The sequence below is a fragment of the Canis lupus genome, chromosome 32 (genome assembly GCF_048164855.1).
Source record: "Canis lupus baileyi chromosome 32, mCanLup2.hap1, whole genome shotgun sequence".
NCBI classification, from domain to species: Eukaryota; Metazoa; Chordata; class Mammalia; order Carnivora; family Canidae; genus Canis; species Canis lupus.
In genome coordinates, this window is record NC_132869.1 from 19,995,666 (window position 1) to 20,008,810 (window position 13,145).

The 13,145-nt window shown below is 35.5% G+C and overlaps 1 protein-coding gene across 5 annotated transcripts in view; it reads right to left on the reverse strand.

The window, feature by feature from the left end:
* Positions 1-2,202: 2,202 nt before the first annotated feature.
* SPPL2A (signal peptide peptidase like 2A) overlaps positions 2,203-13,145 on the reverse strand; it is a 151,868-nt gene continuing 140,925 nt past the window's right edge. For all 5 annotated transcript variants that reach the window (XM_072808486.1, XM_072808489.1, XM_072808490.1 and 2 more), the window contains one exon: positions 2,203-6,054. In XM_072808486.1, the coding sequence (XP_072664587.1) occupies positions 5,980-6,054 (75 nt within the window). In that variant the 3' untranslated portion in view covers positions 2,203-5,979. The remainder of the gene's footprint in view (positions 6,055-13,145) is intronic.

Consider the following 13,145-nt stretch of genomic DNA (forward strand, 5'->3'; position numbering starts at 1 on the left):
CATCAACGAAACAGCAATAGGATGCTATATAAAACAAAGTATCTGAGAGCAAAAAAGAGCTTGGAAAATAACACATTAGCAGAAAGAAAAAATCCAATAAAAGGTTAGAAAACAATGTTCAGGAAATCTTCTGGATTAACAGGACAAAACGATAAGTGAGGTGGAACACTTGAGAGAAAAGATAAGACAAATAGAGGATTAGTACAGGAGGTGCAATATCAAAATATCAAGGCTTCCAGAAACAAGAGAGAAAATGAAGGGGAGGTAATAAGGAATGAAAAAAAATTTTTTTTTAAAGATTTTAATTTATTTTACAGAGAGAGAACACAAACAAGCGGGAAGGACAGAGTGAGAGGGAGAAGCAAACTCCCCTGCAGAGCAGGAAGCCCAATGCAGGGCTCCATCCCAGCACCCTGGGATCATGACTCGAGCCATGCTTAACTCACTGAGCCACCTAGGAGCCCTGAATGAAATAATCTAAAAATATTTTCCGAATTGAAGGATAGAAGTTACTAGACTAAAAGGACTCATCCAGCTATCAGTATACTGGTTGAAAATATACCCATACTGGGAATAAACTATCAAGAAAAATACACATACACAATGTATATTCTTTTTTTTTTTAATACAATGTATATTCTAAGTATACTTTAGAATACACTTACATTAAAAAGTGACCATTATTTATCTGAAATGCAAATTTATTTTTTTAAAAGGATTTTGCTTATTTATTCATGAGACACACAGAGAGAGGCAGAGACATAGGCAGAGGGAGAAGCAGGCTCCTCACAGGGAGCCCGATATCCCAGGACCACAGGATCATGACCTGAGCTGAAGGCAGATGCTCAACCGCTGAGCTACCCAGGCATCCCTGAAATTCAAATTTATTATTATTTATTTTTATTTTTTTAAAAGATTTTATCTATTTATTCATGAGAGACACACACACACAAAGAAGCACAGACACAGGCAGAGGGAGAAAAAGGCTCCATGCAGGAAGCCTGACATGGGACTTGATCCCAAGGTCTCCAGGATCACACCCTGGGCTGAAAGCAGCGCTAAATCGCTGAGCCACCCGGGCTGCCCTGAAATTCAAATTTTAATGGGCATTCTATATTATCTGGCAATTTTTCAGAATTTCAATTTCTAACAGTCCACTCTGATCAACACTGTTCATCTACCCAACTTCTGATAATCTGAACCCAACAATCACTCAACAACATAGGGACCTAAAATGCATTTATGTCAACACCTTTTCACTATCATTCCATCACCCCCTCCCATCTTCATATCCTTCCTTACCCAGCTTAAATTTCACAGGTTAGTAAGTTATATTCACTGCTTCACATATATTCTAAATTCTCTTGTTGCTCTTTAAATATCTTGACCTTGCTTGGCTAAATCACAGATCTGATTCAATTCAGCATTGTACCTGTGGAAACCAAACATAGAACAACACACACGCAGAATAGTCATTTTAAATTTAAGATAACAAACCTCATGGTGGGCCCTTGATGGTGGGCTTTATCCAACTATATTTCCCTAGACCAGTAGTTCTCAATTTGTAGTCCCCCGGCCAGCAGTACCAACGTCACCTGGAAACTGGTTAGAAATGGAAATTTTTGGTTGGATTCTACCCCAGACTCGACTTAAAAAAAATCTGGGACTGGAGCCCAGCAATCTGTAGTTCAACAAGGCTCCCAGGTGAGTCTGATATACTGGGTCTCAGATTTTAGAACGAAAAAGATGACATGTAAAGCTTGTTAAAAGGGCAGCACAAAAACCATAAATAAATAAATAAATAAATAAATAAATAAATAAATAAATAAATAAATAAAATAAATAAATAAAAATAAATAAAAGGGCAGTACAATGGCAACAGGGTCCTCAATAATTTGTGAAAATAATATCAGCAAAGTTGCAAATGCCAGGAATGTTCATTTTAACAGGTAACATTTCTTGCTTAAAGAAAAGCCCATGCATACATTAATTCAATATTTATGAAGGAGTATAATGTATCAGTATAAATTTCCAGTAAATGACACTTACGGAACCTAGGTTTTATGGATAATCTGTCAGACTTAAATAGCTACATGATTTTGCTAAGGATTATTACCATTTATACTTTATGTGAATATGATCTAGTATACTTTTAGTTCATTTTCAATTATTTTTTACCATTAAAAATAAAACAAATTCAAATTTTATTTTAAAATATAATTTATTGAATACCATAGTGAAATCAATACATTAAAAAAATTGTTTTTCTTATCAGTATTGGCACATAATGAACTTTTTTTCATAATGAACTTTTAAAGCATTGCTAAATTAACACTTCAAAAAATTTTAAATTTTAAATCATGTTCCATAAAAAAAATAAAGCCTAGTAGTGTTATAAAACTATTAATTTATATCAACTCACATATCAAAGTGTTAAAAATAAAAGAATTCCACACTTGAACCATAATCTAAGAAGTAAAAATTCAATCATATGTATTTTTAAAAAGGTTCTCATTTGAACAAAACACAACAGAAGGTATAAAATAGGCAAAAACTTTACACTGATTTGTCCTACTGGAAATTCTGCAGGTTAACCAGATAAACTTTAGATATTAAAAAAAAAATCCATATCCCAAAAGAATAGAAGTTTACAATATTTTTTATGCCTAATAGAAGAAACATATGACGACATTAAATATTCTACATTTTTTTTCTCTTAGTTGCCTCAAATGCCAATAATGCAGGACTATTCTAAAACTTTATTTTTTATTTATTTATTTTTATTCTAAAACTTTAGTCTAAAAATAATTTTCCCGCCAATGAACATTTTCACAGATGCAAACCTGTCCTTAACTATGGCAACATTAAACAAGTTAATTTACATATATGGTGTTCACTATAATACGGTTGTATATTACTTTATCAATCATTTTTTTACTCTGAAATTTCAGTAACCCATACCATGAGTACTACAGAATTTCTTTTCCAATTCTAAAAGGTTGGGTAACTTGATTCAGGTCACTTGAATTTACAGAGTATCTTTCTTCCAGGAAACAAAAAGTGATTTATAGTCAGTATTTTGATTTTATTCACATTACCTTCCCCACCTCCCCTTAGAATTGTCTTCTGAGGTAATGAGAGCACTGAAAATAAAAACTTCAAACTGCAGAATTGGTTATTTGGCATCATTCAACCTTTTTCCTTATTAACAGGAAAACACTAACCCTTTCAAACTAGTGCATTCCACGGTCTGAAATGCAGCTCGTGTTTTTGAAATCTCATTGGCTGAGATCAGGTTGAAGTTTAGAAACCAAGCTTAAATAGAATTGGCTCAATTATTTTTTAGTCAAATGTAGAAATAATCTTTGCTTACCTACAGCAGAAGCTGGAAGAGCAAAGGAAAACTGGAAAGCTCATTTGTATTTACTATAAATGTACCATTTCACCAAAACCTCTGTGGACACTAAACTAAAATCTAAAAACGCCAACAGCAGATGGGCTAAAATTCTCTTCCTTCAAAAGTCAATCACAGATTCTACTAAGGTATTGCTAACCTGAAAAAAAATCAACAAGCTAGAAGAAAATATAGCATATTAGAATATCAAGGTCTTTCACCCCAAACTTCATATTTATCTCTGCTGACCTAAACTGAAGGAAAAATCACTTACATTGCAATTTGAGATATTTAGTTCTGTTTGATAAGCTACAAAATGTTCAGAGAGAATTTCTAAAAAGTAGTACATTATTTTTTTCCAGTAAGTAATGATACTATATATCTCACTGTTTTAAAGACATGTTTAGGAAAAAAATAACTCTCTTCCCCTTAAAGTTACAGGTGGTGGGAGGATGAGAGGAGGAGAAATGACATAGCCTTTTAATGCCAAACTTTCATCTCCCCACCCTTTATTTTGATTTCTAAAATAAAATATTCTGGACTGTAATTTCTCAAAATATTTTCTTTTCAACTATGTTGCTAGAAGGATTCTTTGAATACAAATAAAGTTGACATTGTGAATGGAGAAACTTGTGGAATTTCATGTTTTGTTTCTTATTTTCATTTAATAGATAGGATCTCAATAGCAAACTAGAACAGTTTTACCTCTGGTAACTTATGGTTGGATAAAGTAGAATTTGTAATCAAAGATATAAAATTTTCTTTAATGTTCTTCATAAAATGTGGTTAAGGCTTTTAAATATCATAAAGTTGGGATGAGTACAGATAATCTTACTAAAAAAGCTGTATTTTGGCAAACATTTTATTGATATTATAAATGAAAATAGAGTTGGAGTTTTAAAATGGCACTTAATCTGTTCTATCAGAGTCTGCCAAATAAATTAGATTCTTTGGAAAAAGTTCAAACTTGATATTATGGAGACAAAATTAAGATTAACTCTTACTTGGCAGATACTGACCCGTCATGTTGCCATAAACTGAAGGACCCATAAGCATACTAAGTGGAAAGAGGACTGTCTGTCAGGGAGCTTCTCTATCTACAATTTATTCAGCAGCAAAAGTTAATTCAACAAAAGCATCTAACTCCATCAAAGATTACATTTATTTCAAACATCAAAGATCTGATCCATTTTAAAAGGCAGTAGCTTTATCTTTTAATCAGCTGAAATGGCCTTAGAATGAAAGATCATAGACTTGTTCACAATCTTATACATTACTTACAGAGAAATGCAAAATCCTGCTATTGCAATCACTCATCATTTCGGAATTTTTTAAAAATAAAAGACAGTAGACAGATACTCTGACCTCTGACTCCCAGGATAATGTTCAAGGCCATGCTGAGATTCAGCAAAGAATGAGAAAGCTACTTTTCAAGTTGGAAGGTACCAGAGTAATTAGTCTAACTTACTCATTTTGCAGATCTGAAAACTGAGATACCAAACTTTTGAGCTAAGATAATTTACTCAAATTCTTTTATTGTCATTAAATTGACACTCAGTCTCCTGTCTTTTGTCTCTAATTCTTTCCTCTAAAGCATACTTTGTATATTAGTAAACCATCCTCCATTAAAATATTAAAAGATTAACATTGGTTTCCTATGGGGAAAGGAGTGGGAATTAGGGGAAAAAAAAAAAGGTGGTGATTGAGGGGGTACGGGGAGCCTGTTAGGGACACTATACTCATACAATGCACCACATGTGTTAATATTTAAGTTGATAAAAAAACACATTTTACAAAATTTCAAGCCTTAACATCAACAGAACCAAACTTTAGAGATAAGAAATACCATGGTAAAACTAAATGTTAATATAGAAATTTAAGCTACCTCTTCAAGAAAAACAGACCACTGGAAAACTATGGATTTCAGTTTCTGTGTCTTTTTAATGACTAGTTCTATATATTATGTTTCTTTATATCTGAAAAACGATTTTAATATAATACATATGCAGACTAAGGTAATTTAGATTTTCAAGTTTAAAAAAGATTGGTACTTTAAAAAAAACTTATGCTACAAAAATATGCATTTAAATATTTTCCCAAATTATAGTTTTTTAACCTCTGCAGTGAAAAGGTCCAAAATTTCATCGTTGAACTACCTTCTAATATGGTCTTAAGTGGTTATTTCTACAGAGCAAAAATTTGCATAACTCTTGTCAGAAAATCTGTTCAGAAACTCACTTTGACAGAAATACTTTTATCTGTTATTAGGAGTTAAAAGAAACATTTCAGTAAGAAAGTACAGGGGTGGGTCAGGACAGTTTTTTAGAAAAATATACTGTATATTATAGATCTTCAAAATTACACAGACTATATGCTTTTATTTAACGTGAAGGCACAACTTTAACATAGTTAAAAGCAAGTATGTTTCAATTATTTGATGTAATTGTCAGTACCAGATCTTAAAAAATATATATTTGCAAGCATATCATTGAAGATTTGTTTAGATTGTCAATTCAAAAGTCAATTTAAAAAGTCAAACTCTATTTGTAGAAAATCAACTGACATTATTGCAGGTCTACATAATATTATTGTTGGACAATCTGTTCACCAGCAGTCACAGGGTTTTCTTCATTTGTTGCATAGTCCAGATGGTCCATCACCTAGGATAAATAAAAAGGCATAAATAAAAAATGTTAGGAAATGCAAAATTTCAACTTGCCTTCAATGATTCACTAATTTGGCTAAAGGATTTCCACTTAAAAAAAAAAAAAAAGACAGGAAGGGAGTACCTGGGTGGCCCTCATCTAGTTCCCTCCTCAGTGGGGAGTCTGCTTCTCTCTCTCCCTCTCTCCAATATTTTCAGTACTGTGATGCACATTTTCTCTTCTTTATCAACAATTAGAAGAAAGACCAGCAAGATAAACGTTCCTATTTTTGTAAAGTGATTCTAAAAGCTTTAGTGTTTTTTGGAAAAGGAAGCAGACAGTGGAATCATTCCCAAATGGGGTCTCTGACCTTGCCAGACAAGAAGAACACAACATGAGCTGAGGCTTTCAGCTGACAATTGTCTCAAGAAATGGAGATAGCTTATAAAGCCCAAACCTGCCAGTACTCTGCGAGTCATCTCGGGTCCCCAGAAAATCAGTTTTGAGGTCCTGTATTTGCCAAAGATACCCCCTAGATAAAGAGATACATGTTTATAGCACTTCAAGGGGGAAAAAAAGCCCAATTGAGACAGGTAATATATTTATCATCACTTTACCAAATGAAACATAAGATGAAGTTGTTGAAGAGTTGATTTTAGTCACAATTTAAATAAGGGAAAGAAAGGAAAAGCATGTAAGATATATTTAGGTCCTTTTTCTTCTAGTAATTTAGAAGTTCGGGGCAGCCCGGGTGGCTCAGCGGTTTAGCGCCGCCTTTGGCCCAGGGTGTGATCCTGGAGACCCAGGATCGAGTCCAGTATCGGGGTCTCTGGATGGAGCCTGCTTCTCCCTCTGCCTGTGTCTGCCTCTCTCTCTCTGTGTGTGTGTCTCTCATGAATAAATAAAATCTTTAAAAAAAAAATTAAAAAAAACAAAAAGAAGTTTGGGATGTGAGAGGTTGGAGCTGTGAGGAGAGAGAATGGAGGCAGTCTCGGCAGGATGGTGGGGAAAGCCTCTTCGTTCCCCAAGACCTGCTTACCCTGGCAACTGTACTCTACTGAATTCACAGCCTATACTCCCTAAGTTATCATGTATCTCTTCTTTCCTAATCCTCAGGTACCTCACTGGCACTTTAATTCCTATCTATATATTATATATTATATATTTATAAATAAAATGTATTCATTAAAAAAACTTTCAAAATCGGCTTATTAAGAAGTAAACATCTGTATTCTGCACTTACTTTTCTCTTTTGACTTTTCAATAAAAGCAATATAGAAACATAAAGCACAACCTTGAAATAGGTTTTTAAAAATGTAACAAAAATATAGATAATAAAATTAACTGGCAAAATTGGTATAGTTTTTCATAATATTTGTAAATAAGCAAGTTCAGTTTGGAAAGATGTCTTCTGAAATTGGGTCAGATTGCCTAGCATTTACCGATAGTTCTGCTTATTTATAAGTGAACCAATCTCCAGAAACACTCTAATAAAACTCTCATTAAAGGAGGGTAACTACAGAGTTGTTGATACTAAAGACCGTTGTTCTAAGTATCTCTGTATTCTGACTTGTCAGTTACAGCTTGTGACTTCTAAAAATAATTAGAAGCACTGGTGACATTTAACAGAGACAAATCCACTGTTTACTGGATATCAACAAACTGAACATTTACTTTCTATCCAGAGTAAAATAACTCATTGGAGGTTGTTGCATAAATCTAACTCCATTGATTTAGGACCAGAAAGAACAACATTTTTCTAAAATGATGAGGTGTTTTAGTTGTTCTTTATGCCAAAGTAATTAGGTCACTGCTTGATTTTTCTCTCTAGAGAAGAAACACCTTGATTTATTTTACACTAATCAGAACTTAAAACTTTGGGTAGAATCAAATGAAACTGAGTACAACAGCTCTTGAAGCATTCCAGAAAAAAAGTTTATAGCAAGTAAGAGTGTTAAGTGGCTCTAAGTTACAGAAAATAATATACAGGGGATCCCTGGGTGGCTCAGCGGTTTGGTGCCTGCCTTTGGCCCAGGGCGCAATCCTGGAGTCCCGGGATCGAGTCCCGCATCGGGCTCCGGGCATGGAGCCTGCTTCTCCCTCTGCCTGTGTCTCTGCCTCTATCTCTGTGTGTCTATCATGAATAAATAAATAAACAAATCTTAAAAAAAAAAAAGGAAAATAATATACAATTAAGATTTCCAAATTAGGGGGTGCGTGGGTGGCTGAGTGGGTTAAGTGCCTTCGGCTAAGTCCATGATCCCAGAGTTCTGGGATTGAGTCCTTACATTGGGCTTCCCTGCTCAGTGGGGAGCCTGCTTCTCCCTCTTCCTGCCATTCCCCCTGCTTGTGCTCTCTTGCTCTGTATCATTTGATCAGAGAAATTGATGGAAAGGGCTGACTCTAAATAAAAAACGAAAAGTACTTCCATGAAGTCTCTGATTTCAGCCAACAAATGGGGTATAATTTTCCCTTTGAGAAAAGCATAAAAAGGCCATCAGGGCAAACCATGACATTTAAAAAGTCTCCAGTGCAAAGGCCTGCTTTTTACCACCACTATTCTTGCACCAACTCTAATACCAGGCATTGGAATGAAACAAATGATTAACAACATAAGCATGTGTGCCATCACCTTAGATTCTGGCTTATTTTATATCACCTGTTTTATATTTGATTATGTCAAATAGTAGCAAAAACTTTTGGCACTTGCAAAATAAATGATTATATAGAAAGGCTGTGAAGACACAAGTCTAGTTTAATGCTTTAAAAATGCCTCATTTTTATAAACCTTACAATACTTTTGGTAATTTTATGAGGGCTGCTAAAATACAAGCTTACACACATACACGCAAAAGTGACTAAAAGTTAGTGGATTTGCTTCTCCCTCTGCCTATGTCTCTGCCTCTCACTTTCTCTCTGTGTGACTATCATAAAAAAAAAAAAAAAAAAAAAAAAAAATTAAAAAAAAAAGAAGGGATCCCCGGGTGGCGCAGCGGTTTAGCGCCTGCCTTTGGCCCAGGACGCGATCCTGGAGACCCGGGATCGAATCCCACGTCGGCCTCCCGGTGCATGGAGCCTGCTTCTCCCTCTGCCTATGTCTCTGCCTCTCACTTTCTCTCTGTGTGACTATCATAAATAAAAAAAAAAAAAAAAAAAAATTTTAAAAGTCAGTGGATTAAGGACTGAATAGACATTATAGTTGCTTGCATAAAAAATTTTAACATTGAGTTTTATTCAGCTAATAAATAATATATATTATAAGTTAACATTAACTAAGAATTTATAATATATAAAACCCTGTTATCATCAGTATAGGTTCCTAATACCTAGAAGATAATAACTTACTGAGGGAGGCATACACAAATATCTAAACTATAAGGCAGATGTTAATAAGTATTGAAAGTACAAAGTCCACAAAAATTATGGGGAAAGGTGAACCTAATTTCAACTAGAGAATTCTTGGATATCCGCTTGGAGAAGGAAGATTTTGAATTGGGAATAATATAAAGGATAGTCTGGAAACAGTAAGGCAATGCTCTGAACACAATGGAAGCAGGGGAAAGGAGGGAAAAGGTAATGACACTATTCACCTGAGAGACGAAGCAGGAACTGCCTCAGGGCTGGCTTCAGGGCTGACCTTATACTAGGTTGATACCTAGTCTCCCGTTTTATCAGGCTTGTTGAGGTTCCTAGCTGTACTTTCAAAGTCTTTGCCTGGCCTTACCCGATCACATCCACCTGCCCTACCAAGCCCTGGGGTAACCCACCACTATGAATTATAGATTCTCCTATCTGCCTGTAGATCCAACCTGATTTAATGGATGAGGAGAAGAGTCTTAGACCAAGTGACTTGCCAGAACTGTTTCCAAAGCCTTTAATGTACTGTCGTTGTCTCTCACAAATAGTAACATTCAAGCTAAATTAATTTTGACTTTAAAGGTTGGAAAAAAGCAATGAGAGATTTCTTTTTTCACAGTTACAGGGGAATAAATTTTGTGAGGGCATTACATGCTATAACTTCCGAAAATGCTAGTTTAAAAAAAAAAAAAAAAGATTCTCTCCTGGCAGCAGTTTATAATATAAACTGCTAGCTTGCCTAAAATTTCAGCACGTATCTGTTCTTCATATTTTAAAATCTAGTGTACAGTGGGAAAATGGCTACATTTAACAGGTTTTCTTTTTCCTCTGAGGCTTGTGATGGCTATCAAATCATTTTGCAAGTAAGTTAAAAGAACCAGATTTAATAAAGACCTCAAGTTTTAACATTCAAACCGGAAAAATGGTATTCTAGTTTAGTGAACTGAAAAATAACCACCAAGCCAACAAATAAATCAAAATGAAAAACCCCGATTCCTATGATAGCAAATGCACAGTGTTTATGTGTCAAGCACTACTCTAGGCAATTTGCATATTTTACAATAACCCCCTGAAGTAGGATGATCATTATTCCTTTTTACATTAGAGGAAACTGAGGCACCAAGAAGCTAAGTAACTTGCCTAAGGTCATGTGGCTAATAATTAACAAAACCAGAGTTCAAACATAGGCAGTCTGGCACCAGACTCCACGCTTTTTATTACTATGTGTTATTTTATATTCTGACTGTCCTTATTTAATAAAATTACGACACTACAAAAGTGAGAAGCATATAACCAAAGTTGTCTTAACTTTTTAAGTATTTTATTTTATTTATTTATTATTTTTTTTCTTTTTAAGTATTTTAAAATGGATTTCCCTACCATCAATTGCCTTATTTGACTTCTACATCCTGTGGTTAAGGCCATGGAGTCTGCCCTGCTGGGGCTCTTTACTACTGCTTTGTGCCCAGCTGCAACAATTCTCCCCTTTATAGGTAGCTGTTGTGAAGAAGAATCATAATATATTTTTTAAAGATTTCATTTATTCATGAGAGACACATAGAGGCAGAGACACAGGCAGAGGGAGAAGCAGGCTCCATGCAGGGAGCCCGATGTGGGACTTGATCCCAGTACTCCGGGATCACGCCCTGAGCTGAAGGCAAACACTCAACCACTGAGCCACCTCGGCATCCGAGAATCATAATTTTTTTCAAGATGATGATTTTTTTTTTTTAGATTTATTTATTTGAGAGAGAGTGGGTGTGTGTGAACAGGGGGAAGGGAGGAAAGAGGGAGAGGGAGAGGGGGAGAGAGGGAGGGAGAAAGAGAATATGAATCTGAAGCAGACTCTGCACTAAGCACGGAGCCCAATGCAGGGCTTGATCTCACAATGGCAAGATCATGACATGAGCAGAAACCAGGAGTTGGACACTCAACTGACTGAGCTACCCAGACGCCCCTCAAGATTATAATTTTTAAGAATGAAACTTGAATGGTACAGGACAGAGTATTTGTTCATAGGGAATATAAATGCATCACTTAGTTGAATTCCTTCCTTATCTACCATCCTCTTTCTGTTCAATAGACATCATAAGGATTGGACAAAAGGTACAATTACAAACCAGAGAGAAAATGAACTTTGGATATTTCCAATGAAACACAATGTTAGTACTTTATGTATACAACATCTTTAAATATTTTATAGCAGGAGTTGTCAATGAAAAGATCTCCACACAAACTGTTTAAAGTAGTTGCCCCTAGGGACGCCTGGGTGGCTCAGTGGTTGAGCCTTCCGCTCAGGTTGTGATCCCTGGGTTCAGGGATCAAGTCTTGTGTCAGGTTACCTACGGGAGCCTGCTTCTCCCTCTGCCTATGTCTCTGTGTCTCTCACGAATAAATAAATAAAATCTTAAAGAATAAATAAATAAAGTTAGTGCCCCTAAAAGGAGGTGGGGGTATGTTGAATAGTTGAATATGTTGAATAGAAAATGACCTTCTATGTTTACTTTAGACTTTTGTTTTTTTTTGTTTTTTGTTTTTTTTTTTTATAGACTTTTGTATTATTTGTTTAAAGAATGTAAACTGCATTACTTTGTAATTAAAACATAAAAAGGAAAATAAAATAAAAACAAAGTTAGGGCATATGTAAAAATTTTAGTTCATTAATTGCCAATAATAATGTTAACCTATGAGTCATTAAAACAAGGATAATCAGAAGGACTTTAACAAATATCTTTTCACATCAATTTTGCCCAAATTTTTAACCACTTTCTGGACAATACCCTGAAGAGAAATTACTTGGTTAAAGGAGATCGTTAAATACAATATATGTGTATGAGAATATTTCGCAGTCATTAAAATGATTTTTTACAAGGAATTCAAAAATGAACTAACACTGGGTGCCTGAGTGGCTCAGTTGCTCAAGTATCTGCCTTTAGCTCAGGTCATGATCTCAGGGTCCTGGGGTAGAGTCCCCTATTGGGTTCCCCGCTCAGTGGGAGTCCGCTCCTCCCTCTCCTTCTACCCCTCTCCCCTGCTCATGCTCACACTTTCTCTTAAATAAATAAAATCTTTAAAAAAAAAAGAACACAAATGTAATGAAAAGACAATACAGAGAACTCTTTAAAGTACAGTATCAACTATCCATCTATCCATTTATCTAGGAAGGCACAGAGGGGAACTCAATTAAATCTTAAGAGTGGCTACCTCTCAGTGGTGGAATTATATAGGTGGACTTAATTTTCTTGTATTTTTCTATATTTTCAAAATCTTCTGTTAATACCCCTTTCTTTAAGAGAGAGAGAGTGTGTGTGCAGTGCGGGAGGCGGAGAGGGCGAGGGAAAGATTCTCAAGCAGGCTCTACACCGAGAATAGAACCCAACAGGGGGGCTGGATCTCACAATCCCTGAGATCACAACCGGCCCAGAAATCAATGGTTCAACGCTTAACCAACTGAGCCACCCAAACATCCTAATAAACACATTTTTTTTCTTTTAATAAGCACATGTTTTTAAAGTTAAATGCTGGGTGCCTGGCTGGCTGAGTTGGTTAAGCTTCTCTGGTTCTTTTTTTTTTTTTTTTTAATTTTTATTTATTTATGAGTCATAGAGAGAGAGAGAGAGAGAGAGGCTGAGACATAGGCAGAGGGAGAAGCAGGCTCCATGCACCGAGAGCCTGACGTGGGATTCGATCCCGGGTCTCCAGGATCACGCCCTGGGCCAAAGGCAGGCGCTAAACCGCTGCGCCACCCA